The 21,825-nt window shown below is 39.3% G+C and overlaps 2 protein-coding genes across 2 annotated transcripts; both read right to left on the bottom strand.

Moving 5' to 3' along the window:
• Nucleotides 1–16,138: 16,138 nt before the first annotated feature.
• On the bottom strand, nucleotides 16,139–17,820 carry LOC120357882. Its single transcript, XM_039449687.1, has 5 exons — nucleotides 17,459–17,820; nucleotides 17,159–17,386; nucleotides 16,915–17,073; nucleotides 16,576–16,738; nucleotides 16,139–16,484 (listed from the first exon to the last, which is right to left on the bottom strand). Exons 1-4 carry the CDS (start codon nucleotides 17,801–17,803, stop codon nucleotides 16,697–16,699), a joined length of 774 nt encoding a protein of 257 aa, XP_039305621.1. The 5' UTR covers nucleotides 17,804–17,820; the 3' UTR covers nucleotides 16,139–16,484; nucleotides 16,576–16,696.
• Nucleotides 17,821–17,958: 138 nt separating this feature from the next.
• On the bottom strand, nucleotides 17,959–20,917 carry LOC120357883. The gene is made up of 2 exons (XM_039449688.1): nucleotides 20,398–20,917; nucleotides 17,959–19,200 (listed from the first exon to the last, which is right to left on the bottom strand). The coding sequence occupies exons 1-2, from the start codon at nucleotides 20,629–20,631 to the stop codon at nucleotides 18,082–18,084; spliced, it is 1,353 nt and encodes a 450-aa protein (XP_039305622.1). The 5' UTR covers nucleotides 20,632–20,917; the 3' UTR covers nucleotides 17,959–18,081.
• Nucleotides 20,918–21,825: the final 908 nt, after the last annotated feature.

Below are 21,825 nucleotides of genomic sequence, written 5' to 3' on the forward strand. Positions count from 1 at the left end.
TGTCGCGGCGTACACGTCAAACTGAGATCATCCATAAAATATAATTTATATTGAATTTAATATCATACGCGGAATTCATCTCGTGGTATTCGCGCGCACTTTCTCCGCGTCTCATGGCCTCGCTACGCAACTTACGCGCGCTGATTCCTTCTATATTCCAGGCACATATAAAATTAATTTTTCAACATGTAATAGCAACAATAAAATTATGTGCTTTGATCTGAAAACATATTGTACAGTCGTGAGCCAAAAGGTTGCAACACATTTTCTTCGATGGTTAGATGGTTCGATTCTTAATTGGTTGGATCTACAGGTAAGAACCAATGACGTTCGCTAATAGATGAGCAAGTCTACATTCCAAAAACAATCAAAGAAAATGTGTTGCAACCTTTTAGCTCACGACTGTACGTGCACTCCGCTACCGCACTGTGTTCACAAAATCAAAATGACGGTAAAATTAGAGCCATTAAGGAGATGCTAAAGTGAACGACAAACTCAATTCGGGTTAGCAATGCTATACTGCCGAATTCCGACGCGGCCGCTGAGGCCCTCTACGAATCTCTGCAGAACTAAAAATGAGAAACGTTAAGCGTTATTTTTCCTTTATTTTCACATGAGATTTATTAAACAGTTACTCTATTTCTTTCTGTTACATATAACAAAAAGAAAAGAGAAGAAGTACAGTGAAGTATAGCGTTTTATAAAAATTATATGCGTATTGTTATGCTCGTTCTTCGGCTAAGTTTGAGAAGCTGTTCAAAGGAATATCGATTAGACAGAAAAATCGCGGCTGGCTTTTGTTTTGTTCTGAAACGCGTAGCTGTCACGAGATATTTCGAATAATACCGCCACGATCTATTTGTACAAAGTTATTAGATTAAAATTAGTGTTCCTTTTTACAAAAGAGTGTCTTTTCCTTTCGCGGCGTGAAAACAAGTGTCTTTGCGCGAGTGAACTGTGTGCTCGTCTTGTCGAGTACAACATTTTGGGGGCTCGTCCGATTTCGGACCACGAAAGATCATGGATATCTCAGAAGATTTAACGGCAACGACTACGAGAGCAGAGGGATGTCTTCTTAAAAAAAGAATGCGTATTCGTACGTCTGCTAGACCTCGACTTTCTACCGAGGCGAATTTTCTTTCGGCGGTCGCCGCAGAATTACGTCAACTTCGTGCTGAAAGGCAAAAGTAGTAGCAACCATAGACTTAGGAAACTATAGACCGAGCGTAAACTGATATTTTAGGCGAGGGAGAGGGTGATAATTGACGTAAGGGGAAGCATAGGACAAAGTCGATAAATTTTGGTCAAACTCGGAAATATTCGGCTCATAAGTGAGAGTCCGTTACAGTCCATCACTGTCAGTCTGTTTAAATCCGTTGGCGGCTGTCTAAAAAGTTAGACGTTATCGCTTGTTATCATTTATATTTTTGTGCCTGTTACATAGTATTGATTGCATCACAATCGGCCGCTAAAACGAAGAAAAATGAACTTTTGTGCTGTGTTCAGTTGCAAAAACCGGAAATTTAAACGAAACCAATAGATTTACATTAATTTAGACTTTTTAGTCTATTTTATTACACAAAGTGTGTACTAATATATATGTATGTATGTATGTATGCATGTATGCATGTATGCATGTTAGTATGTATGTATGTAGAATGTATAGGCCGGTTCAAACCCAGGGATCTCAGGGGGTGCGGGGAAGGAGGGTAATATTTCGGGTCGCGCGGGGGGGTCTAACCGGTGATAAGGTCCCGCGGGTGGACCAAACCGGGTGGAGAAGGGGGAGGGGGGCTTAAAACGGGGGCACGCGTGTAAACCTAACCGGTAGTTCTGCGTAATCAATGTTTATATAAACAGTGATAACGATTCGAGGACCATGTTCTTGACCGATGTTTAAATAAATTTGACACCTTTGAAATGTGCCGCGTGCGGGGAAGGGGGGAATATTTCGGGTCTCACGGGGGGTCTAACCGGAGACGATGTCACGCGATCGGGGTGGGGCGAGGGGGGGATTAAATCGGGGACACGTGTATGAACCTAACCGGTAGTTCTGCGTAATCAATGTTTAAATAAACAGTGATAACGATTCGAGGACCATGTTCTTGACCGACACCTTTGAAATGTGTCGCGTGGTGGCAACTGACCATTTAATGTAAACATGGACCATGTACTTGTCACTCTGTGTACATAAACATAATAAATCACACCGCGAGGAGGTGTGTATGATTGTACTTTTGAAATCGGAAATGTCTGTCATCACGAGGGGGATAAGCGATACGATGGCGAATATTTTGTGGGGTGTGCGCGGCTATTTCCGCGGGGCCCGCCGCCGCCGCTGCCACCCGCTGGCGCTCAATTTTCTCGTACACGGTCAAGCGTGTGCTTGCGCGTTTAGTCTCCCCCACCTCGCCACGCTTGTTTCTTTCGCGCGCCTCCTTAATGTCTACTATCTCGCATATTATTTACTAAGAAAATAGGAAACAATGGATAAGGATAGATTTTCAAATACATTTTAAAATCCTTTTTATTGTTCATGTAATGCTTCGTTCACAATAGTATCAATAGCGTAAGTTATTAATTCACACTCAATTTGTGAATTTGTATCGTAAGATCTGTGCAACATACGTATCGCTTCGCGTTTATTCTTGATACAGTTCAAGCGCAATAAATTTACTAAATATTTATATTTTTCAGTGGCAGTAATCGTGTTTTGATGTAGCGTACAATACATGTGCTCGACACAATGTTCCAGATTGAATATAAATAACATAGTTGCAGGTTTTAGGTAAATACAAGCATCGCGCAACGATAATTTAACAATATTTTCATTGCGCAGTTTTACGAGTTGCACGCAAAGTTCGTGAATCGTTAACGATGATGCTTCTGTTGACTGGGCGAGTCGCTCAATATCCACACGTTTCTCGATCAAAGCTTTCCATGTTTTATAAGGTAGAACGATCCGATTGCCGCGTGTATCGCCAATCGACATTTCCACAAAGCAGGAAACAGGTCCCACCATCATAGCAATATCAATCCATTTGTAAGATGTTAAGGTTAGCGGGAACCTTCTACCCAAAATACGCGGCGTATACCGCGATTCCAAAGACGTGCTGAAAAAAAACGGAGAGATGAGTAAAACGTATTAGGAGTACAAATTGAAAACCGCCGTTTTTTGTCAAAATTTGAGGATTGATTGTTGAAAAATGGTTACATACTTATTCTTGAAAGTATTGTCCATCGCTGGCCACTACTTTCTCCCACCTTTTGGGCAGCATACGAATCCCGCGTCGAAAAAACTGCTCGTCTTTTGCGGCGATCCACGAATCGACCCAGTTTTTGGCCTTTTCGTAATAATGGAAGTGCTGCTCAGCCAGGCTATGCGCCATTGATCGGAACAAGTGGTAATCTGAAGGGGCGATGTCAGGAGAATACGGCGGATGAGGTAAGACGTCCCATTTCAATGTTTCCAGATAGGTTTTAACGACCTAAGCAACATGTGGCCGAGCGTTGTCGTGCAGCAACATCACTTTTTCGTGTCTTTGCTCGTATTGTGGCCGTTTTTCCTGCAATGCTCGGCTCAAACGCATTAGTTGTGTTCGGTAGCGAGCTCCTGTGATGGTTTCACCCGGTTGCAACAGCTCATAATAAATCACGCCGAGCTGGTCCCACCAAATACACAGCATGAGCTTCGAGCCATGGATGTTTGGTTTGGCCGTCGATGTTGATGCATGGCCGCGGTAGCCCCACGATTTTCTTCGCTTTGGATTATCATAATGGATCCACTTTTCATCGCCGGTTACAATACGATGCAGAAAACCCTTCCGTTTTTGCCGTTGGAGCAGCTGTTCGCACGCAAAAAAACGCCGTTCGACGTCTCTCGGCTTTAATTCGTATGGCACCCAGTGTCCATGCTTTTGGATCATTCCCATGGTTTTCAAACGATGTGAAATAGCTTGTTGAGTCACGCCCAATGTATCTGCAAGCTCCTGTTGCGTTTGAGATGAATCTTCATTCAGTAATGTTTCCAATTGTGCGTCTTCAAACTTTTTCACCTGTCCGGGACGCTCCTTGTCTTCTACGCCGAAATCACCACTTTTGAAGCGTTGGAACCATTCTCGACACGTTCTTTCACTAATGGAAGCCTCACCATAAGTTTTTACAATCATTCGATCACGCGCCTCAGCCGCAGATTTTTTCGAATTAAAGGCAAAAAGCAAAACTTCCCGCAAATGATGCTTATTGGGCACAAATTTCGACATTTTCGATCACAAAAAAATATATAACGCCGATAAAAATTCACAACTGCAATGATAAGAAATTGTTGCCAGATGCCCAACCTTACATTTAAAATTTTTGATCTAACGTTTGGCGCCAGCATTTACCGCTGGCGCCATCTACTGGAAAACGGCGGTTTTCAATTTGTACTCCTAATACAATAAATGTATAAAACGTAATTAAAATGTATAGATACTTACGATCTCTCGCACGTTTCAGTCTGGATTGGAACGTAATAGTTTGCTATTGTTTATACCGAGAGAGAGATGCGTTGTCTCAGAACCGTTCAAACGAGCGACTGATTCAAAACTGATTATAAATTGCGACGTTTGTAGGAGGATTAAAGCTTCTGCAATTGTAAAGGAGTGGGGGATACTTTTCCCCTCTATCAAACAATTTCATCATCATCGTTATCGCTCGAACGTGTCACGACACGTTTTCGCGGTCTGGCAACGTTGTACATGAAACGTGAAACATGACGTACATGAAACGTGAAACATGATGTACATGAAACGTGACGTACATGAAACGTGAAACATGACGTACATGAAGCATGACGTACATGAAACGTGACGTACATGAAACGTGAAACATGACGTACATAAAACATGACGTACATGAAACGTGAAACATAATGTACATGAAACGTGAAACATGACGTACATGAAACGTGAAACATGACGTACATAAAACATGACGTACATAAAACGTGAAACATGACGTACATGAAACGTGAAACATGACGTACACTAGGTTCCACCGATGCCTTAACACATGAACTTGTACGCGTGTCAAGGCATATTGATATAGTAAATTCGGCGTGTTCCGACTCAAGATATTTTTACATTTCATGCCTGTCATCTGACAATTATACTCAATTAAATTATTAACAACAAGTTACCTCTTTTTGGTTTTAATTAAATTTTTCTTACATTAAAGTATATAATCAATTTTTAAGTCGAAATTAAATGTAATTGGTTTACTTTAAGAAAATTAATAAATATTGATAATAATATAAATTTTATATTAAATTTTAAAATATATATTTTATATGATTTTTAAATGCAATTTAAATGTTATTTAATTTACCTAATACTCTGTAGATGCTTGAATTTTTTAATCGATAGATTTTTCTATAAATTCAAGATAAAAACATTAAACTATTTTTCAATTTTTATAATTCCATAACATAAGGTTTTTAATTCATAAATATAAAATTAGACTTGGACCTTAATAATATTACTCTTAGACATTAATAAAAATATTTTTTACATTTGCTTTCAATGCAAATTTCGATTTTTAAAAAATGAAAATAACTTTTAAACGTTTTTTCTACCGTGACTTCGTTGATTTACTACCTTGAAAAAACTACATGTGTTGTCTTTGTTCCCAACTTCTACAAAATATATTTTTATCAGATATTTTCAAAAGGTGCGCTACAACGAAAAAAATTAAAATAACATTTTTCTTATTAATTTTCTTCAAGAAATGAGCAGATAAATCGTTTCAACCAGCTCTTCAACGTTTTATTTGTCTATATTCCATATTGTAATGTTTTGCTGATGACAAGTTGAAAGTTATCGATAACTAAATAACTTTTTAATTTTTATAATTCCACAACATAAGCATTTATTTCATATTTATGAAATAAAAATCTTATGTTATGGAATTATAAAAATTGAAAAAAAATTTAGCTATCACTAACTTTCAACTTGTGATCAGCAAAATATTTCAATATGAATTTTGTAGACAAATAAAACGTTAAAGAGTTGATAGAAATAATTTACCCGCTCATTTTACGATAAAAATTAACAAAAAATGTTATTATTTTAAATTATTTCATTGTGGCCTACTTTTTGAAAAAAATCTGAAAAAATATTTTTTGTAGGAGTTGGGAAAAGAGTTTCACATGTAATTTTGTTAAGATGGTCCATCAACGAAATCAGGGAGAAAAAATGTTTAAATGTTATTTTCATTCTTTATAATCGAAATTTGCATCAAAAATAAATGTAAAAAATATTTTTATTAATGTCTAAGAGTAATATTATTAAGGTCCAAGTCTAATTTCATATTTATAAATTGAAAACCTTATGTCATGGAATCATAAAAATTAAAAAATAGTTTAATGTTTTTATCTTGAATTTATAGAAAAATCTATCAATTAAAAAATTCAAGCATCTACAGAATATTAGGTAAATTAAATAACATTTAAATTGCATTTAAAAATCATATAAAATACATATAAATTTTAAAATTTAATATAACATTTATAATATTATCAATATTTATTAATTTTCTTAAAGTAAACCAATTACATTTAATTTCGATTTAAAAATTGATTATATACTTTAATGTAAGAAAAATTTAATTAAAACCAAAAAGAGGTAACTTGTTAATAATAATTTAATTGAGTATAATTGTCAGATGATAGGCATAAAATGTAAAAATATCTTGAGTCGGAACACGCCGAATTTACTATATCGATATGCCTTGACACGCGTACAAGTTCATGTGTTAAGGCATCGGTGGAACCTAGTGTACATAAAACATGACGTACATGAAACGTGAAACATGACGTACACCCAAGGACTTTGATTCTGTCCATGGAGAAATTTTTCAAACTGAGAAGTCGCTATCTTTCTACATACTTACAGTTCATGATTAACGTAACAACCAATAATCTCTAGTTGTTTTATTAATCGTGAACTGCGAGTATGTAGAAAGTGGTGACTTCTCAGTTTAGAAAATTTCCTCATGGACAGAATCAAAGTCCTTGGGTGTACATGAAACATGACGTACATGAAACGTGAAACATGACGTACACCCAAGGACTTTGATTCTGTCCATGGGGAAATTTTCCAAACTGAGAAGTCAACACTTTCTACATACTCGCAGTTCATGATTAATGAAACAACTAGAGCTTATTGGTTGTTACGTTAATCATGAACTGTAAGTATGTAGAAAGATAGCTACTTTTCAGTTTGAAAAATTTCCCCATGGACAGAATCAAAGTCCTTGGGTGTACATGAAACGTGAAACATGACGTACATTAACCTTACGTACATGAAACGTGAAACATGAAAAAAAAAACATTAATCCAAACATGAAAAACGTTAAACTAAACGTGAAAAAACATGAAATAACGTTAAACTAAACATGAAAAACGTTAAACTAAACGTGAGAAACATGAAAAAACGTTGAAGAAACGTAGATGTAATGGAGGGGGAAAAAGAAACGTATCTCGTATATTACGTATGTTTATTTATGCAATTGAGTCCACCAATTGTAAAGTTTGAATACATTTTGTAAAGCACAATGTTTATTCATACGGTGTTGCCCACATTGAAAAGTATTAGCATCATCTAGATTATTCAGATTGTAACGGTACGCGGTTTCGGTCGGTTCGGTGCGGTGCGGGAACTTCGGGATCGGACCGGATAAGGCTCGTCGGTTGGTCAGGTGTCCGTAATGATCATACCCAAGGTTTCACTTAGCAAAAGATAGAGAATGATTTATTAAAGATATAATAATAATAATAATTACAAAAGATATAATAATAATTACAAAAGAGTTGACAGAATGAATATGAGAGAAAAATAAAAGAGATAACGAAAATAAAAGAGATATCAAAAATAAAGAGATTACAAAGATACGGAGATATCAAAAATGAAGAGATAACAAAGATAAAGAGAGCTCGTCGGCGTCCAGCCAATCACCGGTATCGGATTGCGGCGGAATGACTTTAGAAAACTAAAGGCTTATTCACGCGGTTTACATTTAGACGACAGAACTTAACTATCTATTTACAGAGGTAGGATAACTACGCGGTGAGTTATGCGGGCTGTACGCCCGTACGGTCGGGGAGTCGCGGGGCGCGGCGGGAGTGACTAGCGCGGTGGTATAAGCGCGTGCGCAAGTGCGGATTGTTGCCGGCGCGGTCGCCGCCGCGATTCGCCCGAGCGCGCCCCGTGCAAGTGGGGCGCTCGATCGACAGGTTGCTTGTGCCCTGTCGATGACTAGGTTACAAGATTCGTCGGTTTGACAGTAAGGTATTCGAGGACGACGGTGATTGGTCGAGAATGCTCGGCCGGTGAGAATGACAAGAATGCTCGTCGAGGATCTCGGACGTGATTGGTCGAGAATGCTTGGCCGGTGATGATGACGAGATTGCTCGTCGAGGATATCTGAGTTGACTGGTCGAGGATACTCGGCCGGGGAACCGACGGGAATGCCCGTCGAGGATACTGGAGTGCGACGAGAATACTCGTCGGGGGGATATACATGTAAATCGAAATTTTTTGGCCCAAATTTTTTTTTGCTTTAAAAAATAGTTTATCATCTGGAGAATATGCTGTGAAAATTTTAAATCCGAATTCGAACTCTAAGTGCCTCAAATCGAGCATATAAGCGAGGAACTAAAACCGGCTTCGAGCGTAGAGCGAAGGTAAACAGCAGCCGGCCGACGACGGGTGCCTGCCCCACCTCTCGGCCCTTTGTTCGTAAATTCCTCAGTGCGTGACACATTTCGGAGTTCGTAGTTCAGGTAGAGAAGTGTAAATGTGTGTATCACGTGTCTTAGTCACGTGATTCTATACTTTGTCGCTGCAAACGACGCCGGGCAGTTGTGCTCCGGTTTTTGGCGCGTAAACACCATGACGAGTTATCCGAAACGTGCACGCGGCCGAAAAAACAAAAATTTCACGGCAACCAGTATGTATATGATACAGAAGAGGACGAAAATGCGGATGTTAGCGCTACCAGTAGAAAATTGTCGGGAACGAGTAGCGATGATATCACCGTTAGCCCGCTTCACTATTATCGCATCATTGAATTTTTAACGGTTTTTGGTGTGCTTTCTGACATATTATGTTGCAAATCATGCAAACAGAAAGTAAATTTTGAAGAGAGCGGACATCGAGGCTTAGGTTTCAAAATTGTCGTGTTGTGTGTATGCGGTCGAAGAGAAATACAATCAGGTCCATTCATTAAAAATGCGTACGAAATAAACAGACGAATCGTGTTCGTTATGAGGCTTCTGGGCATTGGAAACGAAGGCCTGAATCTTTTTTGTGGATTTATGGATTTGTGCCAAGGACTTGCATGCACAACATACCAACGTATAGTGGAACATTTACACGCGGCGTCGAAATCGATGTTTGAATCAATCACGACGAAAGCTATCGAAGAAGAACGGGAGACGAATGCAGCAACTGGAAGAAACGAAAACCATTTGAAAGTATCCGGGGACGGCTCATGGAAAAAACAAGGATTTACTTCACTTTACGGATTGACAACGCTCATCGGATACTACAGTGGAAAAGTGATTGATTTTATCGTAAAAAGTGGATACTGTCACGCGTGTGCTCTACATAAAGAAAAATACGACGACGACGAATTCTCGCAGTGGTTTGAAACTCATCAAGATACATGTTCCTCTAATCACGAAGGTTCGGCCGGAAAAATGGAAGTTGATTCGATAGTTGAAATGTTTTTACGATCTGAAGAAAAGCACGGCGTGAAGTACACAGACTACATTGGCGACGGTGACTCAAAAACTTTCACGGGTCTTTTAAAGGTGAATCCGTATGGCGAAGATTTCCCGATTACAAAAAACGAATGCGTCGGACATGTCGAAAAAAGAATGGGTACGCAACTCCGAAATATAAAAAAGAAAGAGAAGCTCGGAGGTAAAAGCGGCTGACGGATGTTCTTATCAAGAAACTGACAATTTTTTACGGCTTGGCTATACGACAAAATTTAAATTCGGTAACAAATATGAGAAACGCTATTTTTGCAACGTTGGATCATTACTGCTCAAGCGACAAATCTCCAAGGCACGATAACTGCCCATCAGGCGCCGACAGTTGGTGCAAATGGCGTCAAGCAGAAGCAAAAAATGAACTTTCAACGTATAAGCATGGAGCTCGAGTCATTGACGAAAACATCAGAAAGCACATCCGGCCAATATACGAAAAGCTGTCCAACGAAGAACTTTTAACTCTCTGTTTAGGCGGACATACGCAAAATGCCAACGAGTCTTTCAATGCGACTGTGTGACGCTTGAATCCTAAACATCTACACTCAAAAAAATTGTGGAATTGTCTGCGTACCTCGCTGCTGGAATGTTCAACGAAGGCCATTCAGCTATCTTGATGGTCATGAATTTACTGCAAATTAAAATTGGACAGCAATGCAAGATGTTCGCGGATAATGCCAACGAGCGTCGAGTCAGACGGCAGGACAATCGGTACTCATTCAGCAGCAAGGAGGCCAGAACAGCTCGCAGACTCGAAAACATGAATGCGAACGAGTTATACGAAGAAGAAGAAGGCATACTATATGGTGCAGGAATAGCTGACTAGCCGATAATTGCTGTAAGTAACAAAAAACTCGTAAAATTCACAACGAAAACTTTAAACCGCTTTTTCTCCACTTTTAATTTTTGCGTTTTTTTCTTGCTTACAAACAAGATATAAAAAAAAATATACAACATATCGGAATGATTCAAATCGCATTCTCTTCAGTATTAAATTCTCTTCGATGTGAACCTACATGTTTGTAAAAAAAGTCTTTTTTACTATTTTTTAAAGGGGGGGAAGTAAAATTTTGTTTCCTGTAAATTAACACTTTTAGTTTTAAAACTGCCTTTAATTTTTATTTCATCATTTCTTCCGGGTTTTTTTGGTTCACATAGAAGATAAACTTATAATAATAACAAAAAATTTTGGTTTTTTGATTTCAGACACGAATTACGAGCTCCATCTTGTTTGAAACCGGGAAACTTGAAGATTGAGGCGCTTCGGCAAATACTCCATAAGTCCGCCATTTTGTACAATTTTTACATGAAATAATTTTTGTAACATCTTCGATGCCACCTTTAAATATACCCACAATACCACGATGATTGCTTGTTTATTTCCTTTAAAAAAAAAATCACGAAAAACACATCAGTTTTTACCGTTTACATGTATATCCCCCCTATATAAGGAAGCGATCGAGAATGCTCGGTCTGTGGACGGGTCGGATAGTCGGACGGATCGGATCTCTGCGTTCCCACTGCCGGCTAGAGTCCTATATAAAGAGAGAAGCGACATCAAACCCCTACCACAACCTTCAGTATCCAATTGAGTCCTTCAGCGCCATTTTGGGACCGTTTTAACGTCATCAAATACCATTCGTATCATTCTGCAAACAGCTGTGGTCACAATATGGCTGCTCGCTTAGCCAATCAAGTATCAATCAGATTACCAATCAGAGCTTCGGACATCAATGTCGCTTCTCTCTTTATATAGGACTCTACTGCCGGCTTATATATCCGAACGTGCGGCTGAGCAAGCCAATCTGCGCTCTCGGTCAGCTGGGCCGGAGTGGGAGCGTTACGGAACGCCACGGTCGGCGCGCGTGTCGCCGCGTGGTCGCACGGCAAAGTTCGGTCGTGCGCGCACGTGGTCCCCGGCTGCACTCGGCGTTCGTTGTTCGGTGCAAGGTCCGTGGATTGGCGTTGGAGGGGAAGGAAGGTCGTTGCATAGCCGCCATTTTCGAGACAGCGAGTCAGTGTTAGTGTATGTACGTAGATAGTAAGGTACTACAGCTATTAGTTGTGTGAGTGAGCGAGTGTGCAGTAAAAGTATGGCCGCCGCCATTTTCGTTCCACATCGTTGAAGTGGATGCAACGACCTTCCTTCCCCTCCAACGCCAATCCACGGACCTTGGTTCGGTGGACGGAACGGAGGCGCAGAGACGGTGGAGGGGCGTATCGTTACAAGATTATCCACGTCTTCGTAATCCACATCCAGGCTCTCGATGTATGCATATTCTCGCCGACTGTCCAGAATCAATTCTCCCAGGAATTCTCGTTTCTCATGTCCTTTGACGTATACAATCTCCTTGTTGTCAAAATTTTCAGTACCCAATACTGCAGTTGTAATCACTTGTCTCGCTTTCCGGTACGGAACCACCCCGTCGGTGCCCCATCTTAGCCCATGATGCATGGCAGTGAGCCAGGAGGCGCAAGATCTTTCGGATTTCATCAGCCGATCCCATGGCTGGGGGCTGTCAAAGATATAATGCGCGAGAACATTTCCCCCTCTAAGAGCAGCAAATTCTTTTACGACGAAACCACTCAATCGTCCAAGGGGGAAACCTTGCAGATCCATGAACGTCGGCACGGACATGTCGCGGTCGAAACGAAGACTGTGGTCTACGTCGATGTATCGTATAATATATATATGCGTGGAATTAAGTGATTTTGCGCACAATGTTTGTCAACGGGTTGTATTGAATCACGCGATCGTGTATTATAGCAATGTAATATAGCAATAGGCACTAGTATTTTCTGGTACGTTATCCTTTGTCTCAAATTCCAATCGCACGTCAACGGTTGCACTCTTGATTGATTCAACTTGCCGACTACAATCTATTATTATGAAAGGACCGTAACGTATAAAATTTGTCACTGTGAGATTCGGCTCGAGATACTCGTATCCGAGATAAGTTTTGCAGAAACGTGCATACATGTCGTACAGAATAGCCCATCTATTTTTACTAATATCTAAATTCATATCTTCATAAGGATAACTATCAGAGTTCAAGTACAGTTTCACGTTGATTAAATTGCAATGGTCGAATCGGCTCGTGTCCTCGGACATGACGTTTTTTCGACCGGTTTGCAGAGCAAAGATGACATATCGCGGCTTCTCGAGTTGAGTAGCGGTCTTGATAGCCCACGAGTGCTTGGTCGTACGTTGCAAAAGCGGATACTCGTAAAGATCCCACGAGCGAAAAGCCATGCTGAGGTATCGTCCGCTCTCCAATGTGCGCAGCATCGAAAGTTTATTTATTTCATTCAGTATTACGTGCGGCATTCGCCACTGAATCTTAAACAATTCTATCACAGGCTCTACCGCTGAATTGCCCTTTAGGCAATTGTTATCGTTGCGCGCTCGTATCAAGATCAATTCATGACGAGCGTTGATCACTACTCGACGGTAATCCTTGCAGAATCCCAACAGCACGTAAAGCGGAATGCAAAAGTTGAAGTAGCCATCAACGGTAGTCAAGCTGTTCTTCCCAGCCGGCATTTCGCAAAATCACGCTTTTGTCGGATGACAGCGTTACATAGTTTTTGAGTGAGCTAGTTATGCTCACGTTTCTATTACGATCAATCTCGACACCGTCGAGTTCATATCTTATCTCGTCAAACATAAACGCAACAATTATTTCCCAAAACCACGTCACCGCCGACCTCTTCAGGTTTCTTCTTTTTTGTCAGCCTCCCTTCGACATATAGAAAGCTTTCGTACGGCAATGTATACAAATCCTGTTGCTGTATGGGTATTCTTATCTCGTCGCTGTGCCCGTACGTTGTGTTTGCATACGGCGAATAAACATGGGTCTCAATCTTGACAATTCTATCGTCAAAGATTGGCTCGTCTCCGATATTTAGAATATCAGTCATTTTTTCTTTTTTTATCAAAATTGTCGTACCGCGAATCCTAGTACCCGATTGTAAAAATTTAACGTTTGATACACTGAGCTTCTTTCTCTTCTCAGTTGATCGGTCGGATTATCAATCGATGATGATGATGATGATGATGATGATGTCACCGGTCTTGTAAAGAATGCGTTATCTCTCTTTGCTCGCTCAGCTCTACTCAACACAAGCATCTCATGTGTCACAGTCGCGTTATCGTTTTCGAACGTGCAACCTGACGGTAATTTCCTCCCCTCGAAAATCCAGCAATCGTCCGTTTTGCTCGACAATGCGTATGGTAAGATCCGCAACGCTTCGTATGATCACTGGCAAGTAAATGACTGTTGCAGGCCTTTCACTGAGCTTATATTCTGAAGGCACGCTCGGCGAAAATTCATGGATCGTATGCACACGCGCACCGTTATTGTATGCACCTGCGGTGATACTACATTCGACGCGGATAATATTTACGTTCATAATATTAATTGACATGTCCGATTCGTGCCATCTACGTGGTTGCAGTATACGCTTCGAGAATCCCAGCAGCGATCCAATGCTGTTGGCTTTGTTAAAGTTTATTTTGTAAGCGCATTTAATTTCACATTTCATCGTGTTATGATTAGCTCGAATCACTATCGCTTCCTCGCTCTCATCATTGATCACGCCGATATCGCCGCGGACAAATAGTGTGTCACCGGCATCTGGCGCGTTGCGTCGTGGACGTTTCTGCGAAATTGCGCGTTTCAAAAATTCGTTAATGGCCGGCAACTCGTATGATCCCTCGGGTATCGTAATCTCCACATCGTCTTTGCCGAAATAAAATTTATTGTTTGAGGCATTTACGTTCGGTATCGTGTTATAAGTTTCAAAAAGCGTTAAACCGAGTTCGTATTCGGCATCGGTCAAATCTATCGCCGGAGAGTAATTTGCAGCGAGAACGCTGCTCTTTCCGCTCAACGTTAGCGTAAACCAGCCCCCTGACAGCTCAGTAGTTCTCGCGTCTACGTAATGTCCGCGTGGCGCTGGTGACATTCATGCCGGTTGATATATATATACGTATATAGTGTACGTAACGTAAACTATAGATTTTTAGTATTAGCAACGAATATCGGAACGAGTATGACACACGAACGGCGAAACTGTGTTTTTTATTTTATTTTACGCAACGTGTGTGTGTGTGTGTGTGTGTGTGTGTGTGTGTGTGTGTGTGTGTGTGTAATTATATGTATTGTATGTACATATAATATATAATTTTTCACTAAAATTATATAAAATAGGATAGAGGATATAGGATAGACCATTGTATAATACTATACATACTATAAATATGATAAAAATAAAATACATATGTTATAAATAATACATTTTTTTTATTCAAGTTGGATAAAATTTTGCATTTTTTTTAATTCGTTGATTTACTTTTTTGTTTTCGTTATTTATTTTACTTGCATACTGTCGCATACGCAAAGCTATATAAAATTCAATAATTTGCGCTAGTACTTGATCACCATGATTTTTACAAGGAAATGACAAGGCAGGTGTATAAATGTCTTCAATTATTAATTCAAATACATCAGACCGATGACAGTATTTTGCAAATAAATTTTCTAAATATTTGATAAAATTATATAATTTTAAATTAGGATGCATTATCCGTCCTTCTTTCATATCTTCCATATTAACTAGTAGAGCTGCTGGTAAAGGACAATTTGTAACAGAACTAGTGAATGCGTTCTTGCATATGTCACAGTCTATTGATTTTAGTATGTGATTTGATAAATATCCAGTTACGTAATAAATAACGCAGTCAATGATCTCTGGTTGACTGTAATCACTGTAATCATTATCCATAAACTGGTCTAAATTCTGATCAAATTCGTTATTATTAATAACATTGTCTAATTTTTCTTTTAGTTTTACTATAGATGATACTTCTTGACGAGAATCACGATATAAATTTTTTATCTCTGACATTGAAATTGGAGGTTTACATTTTGTATTCACAAGTCTGCAATTTCCATATTTAGGTGGTTTGATTATACTAAAAGTACTTAAAATTTTATAAATTTGAAGGAAAGTAGGTGTCCCTGGATGATCATTCGATCCTGCCGTATATCTCACGGTTCCAAAGAATCTCTAAATATATATTAGATACAGAAAAAAATGGATATAAAACATAGTGTAAGTGCTGGTCTACAACCTTGCTTTAAAGGGTATTTAAGCTCTAAGCTGTAAGAAATTGACCAATTACAGTCGAGTATTCTCTTCATATTTTATTGTGATTGGTCAATTTCTTACTGTTTAGAGCTTAAATATCCTTTAAAGCAAGGTTGTAGACCAGCTAAAGAAAACCGTGTACACCGTGTATAAATATTGTAAATAAAAGACTTAAAATATTAAAGTTATAAATTTTTATGCTACAAGTACACAAAAAAGATGTTATGCTATTATGTCAAAAATAAATATAGATTATTTCCACACGTTTATCAAAAAATTGTAATGTTTACTGGGTACAATGTTAGCCAACCTCAAGTGAGTCCTGATTCAAACGTCCCGTCGGAACATAATCAAAACCAGCATTTAGAGTCAAATACTGCACTAAGTCAAGCGTTGACTTCATAGTTACACGGAGTCCTTCTGCAGTCTGTTTTGTTAAAAAATTATTTTCTGGGATAGCACCACTGTGGACGTATTGTTCCCAATTATCCAATTTTTTAAAAGATTCTTCTATAGTCTAATAAAAATATTGTATTTAATATTATCATATTTTTTAAACATAAGTCAAATAAATAACGTAATTAATAATTTTTTAAAGTTGAATTAACCTTGTAGTATTTATCTTCAATCTTCAAACCTTTGTTTTGATTTAAAGCGTCAAAGAGATCGTTGATCCAATCACAAAAATTAGCTGTACAATCACAATCTTATAGTTCAAGTAAAAAATTTTTATAAAACCTTAGTCCATAGGCCATCGGCCTTACTGAAAACCTATACAAATAATAGAAATTCAAAAAATACAAATAATAGAAATTCAAAAAATACAAATAATAGAGTTTTATCAATATTTTGTACAAAATCTCGTTATACTGCAACTAAAATAATATTAAAGAATATATATATATATATATATAAATAGAGAGAGAGAGAGAGAGAGAGATATTTACTTGAACTGCTAGTAACACTCTCATTTTAGCAACGTTACTGAGTTCTAGATGATTGGTTGTTATTCTTGGACATACCCGCATTTCAGCAGGTAATGTTCTGTCTTTATTATGTAAGATTCGGAAATAATCCCATTTTATTAATTTTTCTTCCGGACTGAGCTAATAATAGAAATATTGCACTAGTAATAATAATAATCTTAATTTGTACAAAATGATTACAATTTAATTTAATTAGTTATTTTACCTGTAATGGTGTTTTATATAAACGATTTCTTATCGTCTTAATTAAGTGTGGCGTATCGGAGAAAACATATACATAACGTCCATTAACTGTTGGATGATCAAAACTATTTTTTAAGTTATCTTTTTTACCGCATACGCCTACTGCAGTCCAAAACTTTCTATTGGTGGCTGCACCATCTGTAATCACTCCATGGATCTTGGCGCCAATATTTTCTAATAATGAAATAGCCTGTAATAAATAAGCATAATTAAAATATTGTATTTGCAATTCCGTATAATTTTTGTTGGATTAAACGCGTACTTTAATTACAAGCTGTGCAATCATTTCTCCTGTTACTGGTCCTCTAGAGGCAAATACTGCGATCGGTTGAGAGTAAAAATCCGCTATTGAGTGAAACATTATTACTAATCCATAATTAGCTTTTTCATCAAGATTTGATGGTTGTGGTCCATCAATGCCAAAATCAACTAATCCAGTGTATGTAAGTTTTCTCGAATTAACATAAATACTCTCCCTGAGGTGTATCTCATCGAGCAATATTACACCATGTTTTTGCTTATCTTCTTTTTTTTCCAATACCAATTTGAACATTTCAAAAAATTTGTTGTCAAAACCACACGGAGTATCTATTAGAGAAAGGTACATGAAAATTTTTTTATTAAATATAGAATATGTATATGTATATCAATATGATACGTGATTCAATTTGTTTCAATTGCTGCATTCATGAAAAGTAAACATTTCTTGTTAATTATTGTAATCATTGCCAAAAACAAATATTTTGTATTAGATAACATAGTAATTATACAACATTAAATGAGCAACCATTTCCACGAGTACGAATTATAAAAACTGTACTTAAAAATAATTGCATAGCTTATGGACTAAAAATTTTATATTACAAAACACTATTTTAACGTGTTTTATACTTGCCTTTGTATAGTTCTCACGCATGGAAGAGGTAATATTTGATTATCTCGTAAAAAATTATATGTAGTAGGTGACTTCATACGCATTAACATGCATAATAAAATCCACTCCTCATTATATTTGCGACCTGTTGGATTTGAATATTTTGTGGCTTGTATTATTTCACATATTACAATAAGTTGGTTGTTAGGAATTTCTTTATTCTTTAATTGATCTTCTATGGTTTTCGCAGATGTTTCTCCAACTTTCATCATACAATTCATAAGCTCTTTTTTCAACTTGCCTGCTACATATTTGTTTCTTTTCTTCGCTTTTTCTGCCTTGTAAAATTTCTTCCGTAACAATAACAATTTCTTTTCATTTTGTGTAGTAGTCGCTGACAATCTAATTCTTTTAAGTGACTTGATTTTTGTTCGATAGTGCTTTCGTCTTAACGAATTTTTTATATTAGAACAAAACTTACATATCTTTAATAAATATGATATAATTAATGTACATTTCTTGTGTCTCCACGTGCCAGAGATGTCTTTGTAAGCCAGATCATATCCTATTTCTTCAATTTCATTAGTTACATTAACAGCATCCAAGCATACGTTAAGATTGTTCACCGAAAATAATGTTTCTTTCAATTGTTCCACACTTTCAATAATGTTATGTATTTGTACATCAAATGGAATATCTATCATAATAGGCTGTTTTAAGATGTTTATTTCTAACAGCATATTTTCTTTGAGTATAACTTCTTTTTGCAGATAGATATTGCATTTATCTTCATAATTCTTGATTGTACTAACCATTGGTAAATAAAATATCAATAATTTTATGTTCTTATTAAAGTGTTTCATGTATGTCGTGGATGTCGTGTATGTCCATTGTGGCGGTATATGTAAATGTTTATTATCCACTATATTGATTGTATCATTAAATGATAGTGATGTTAGATTTTTGTTTTCTCCATTATCGATATTTGATACTTCAGTATTTAAAACATCTTCAATTTTAGATTCATTTTCTTTCTGAATATTAATTTGCGTTTTTTCTGTTTCTTCTGTCCAAGGAAATATACTTGGAATTGCACCTTTACATAAACGTGGGACTTTGAATTGTGCAGACTAAAGAAACAAAATTATAAGAAATGCAATAATAGTAATATGTAACGACCCGTCTTTTTCCGCGCACGGGGCGGTGCGTGACTGCGGACGGACCAGGACGCGGAGGGAGGTCGCCAAGAGAACTAGACTGGTATTGCTTTAGGTGGTAAATACAGTAGTGCGTTTATTTTGTGCTGACTATATACAGGTGGAGTGGCTTGGCCACGACGCTCGGACGGACGGATGACGGTGACGCTCGGACGGACCCAACAAAACTTAACGGCTACGCGCGGACGGACGGACGAGAAAACGGAGCGCGCGGACGTAACGAACGGTATTTACAAATGTCTGGATCGCGCTATTGTCGCGGCTGAGCTCGCGGAATTCCGGCCTCGAGTTTTCCGGGAACTCGGAGCCGGTGTTGACGCGCGCAGACCGTGGCCTTGCTGAAGGCCGTGGCCACGGCCGTAAGTGACGCGCGCTCGGTGCGAGTGTACGCGGAGCGGGGATTCCCGTCGCGAGCGGTTAATACCGCGATGTTCGGCGGTGGTGATCGACTCACGCCAAGAGCCCTTGGTAGAGGCGCGGAACTCCACACCCCAGGCCGTGAGTCGATACCGGAGTAAGGACGGCGGATCGGGAATCGCCGACCAGGATCTCCTGGTGGAGCCCAAGATGTACTTGAGCCCGTTTTTATCGGCGGTATCGGGATTAGCGGAAGGCTCTTGCCAAGACTGCTTGGCGGAAGCTAAGGCTCTTAACTCCCAAGTGAGCGCTAGGTTGGGCTTCTTCTGGATCGGAGAGTGGACGGAGAAGAAGACCGCTCGACTCTCGGAGCGGCGGCGCTTATATACCCGAATCTCGAGAGCAGGGACGGTGCGGGGGTACGGAACGGTACGGAATCGGTGGGGGTCTCCCTGCCGCTCGAGATCGGTCCGGCGGTCGCCACTCCGGTCGAGCGCGTGCGCGCGGAGATCTGCCACGCAGATCTCACGTGCGGATGCGTCAACGCGCGCTACGCCGGTGTTAGAGTATATTTTCGGCGCTATGCGCCGTGTTTCTGCTGTCCGGCGGTTGTTCGGCCGGACAGCCCGGAACGATGGACGGTCCGAGGGGGGGAGCGGAAAGGCGGTTTGTTACAAATATAAAGTTAAATTTCTAAGTTATAACTGACATAGTTAAGTGATTAGTAATTAAGTGACAACTAACATTACTTACCACACCGAGAATATGTCCTTTATCATCACAAATAGTACGGTTCCATAATATGTCTGTATGTAAAAAATGTTTTTCACAAACTGGTTGTTTAGCTTTTACAATAAAGTCTTTTCGTTTTAAAGCTGACTGCCATAGTTTTATCATATTTTCATCTTTCGGAATATAGAAGAAATGCACCTTTTCTTTATTAGAATCGTACCCACAGGTACATCCTGGAGCTATACACCGTGGCATTGTAGAAAATCACACTATTTACTTCACTTTTTACGCACTTCAATTCACATTCAACACCCAAGAAAGTTCAGAAACCGATTAACCTCTTTAACATAAAACGTAAACAGGCATGAATGTCAGGTAGCGCCGCGTAGTGGCCAGTGGACATTACGTAGCCATGCGTAACAAAGGATTTCAAGAGTGATGTCAGAGGGCTGGCGTAAACGACATGATGGAAAAAGCGTTCGACGAATACTGAGACTCTTCGACATCTCATCGATCTTTTTAAAAGTCAACAGTTTGTAAAAATCTCAGGCACATTAGTCCGCAGAAATTTTGATTGTACGTCTGATAGGACGTTTGATTGTACTCTATCGTAACATTGCTTCCGAAATATCGCACCAACTCTCGAGGCGGCCGAAGATTGCCAAAGCTGTCGAAATACACAACGCGGTTGCCCCTCTTTGCGTAAGCCACCCAGTGCGTGCCAGGGCCCGTGGTATCGTCCAAATTAACGATACCGCTCTCGTTTCGACGTACGCCACTCGTCGGTAAAGCATTACGCATGTACACACCTCTAAAATACAGTATGCGCATACGTCTCGCCAGCTAGTTCAATTGCATGTCGGTGGTCACGCCCGCAGGCATTTTTATCGTCTTTTCGACGTTTTTTTTTTTTTCTTAGTTGATACGCCCTGTCCGCGTTTATACGGCCCGAGATAAATTCCTCGTCCGTATTTATAAGGTGCCAAGTATAGACCGCGACCTTGTTCCATCGCGCGATTGTGACGTTGCAGTTCTTCAAGTTGACGTCGCGCATCTTTGCGGGCGCTTACCGCTTTCGCTACATTTGCAGCTCCACCGATCAAAGATCTAGAACGCCCAACATTGGCAGAATCGGTAACATGCCGCCTCGTTTTGCCGACGGAAGTACTTTTTTTTCGTCGTTTTCCTCTTTCTCGTCTTTGCCTTCATACCCATGCCGATCTTGGTCTTGGCCTTCATCGCTGCCCAGATGGCTGCAGCGGCGGCTCTCTCGCCCAAAGTCGAGTCTCTCGCGATAATACGTTTTCGTGCTGACGCTGCAAGTATATCGTCAGCAGCGTGTCTATCGACGAGTTCGTTACTCTTAGAATACGCAATATCGTGTTTGCGGCACGCTGCATCCAATGGATTTACGCCCGTGTCGCTTCTGGCTAATCGTTTCTTCAGTCG

This window comes from Solenopsis invicta, chromosome 5 (assembly GCF_016802725.1).
Source record: "Solenopsis invicta isolate M01_SB chromosome 5, UNIL_Sinv_3.0, whole genome shotgun sequence".
Classification (NCBI taxonomy): domain Eukaryota; kingdom Metazoa; phylum Arthropoda; class Insecta; order Hymenoptera; family Formicidae; genus Solenopsis; species Solenopsis invicta.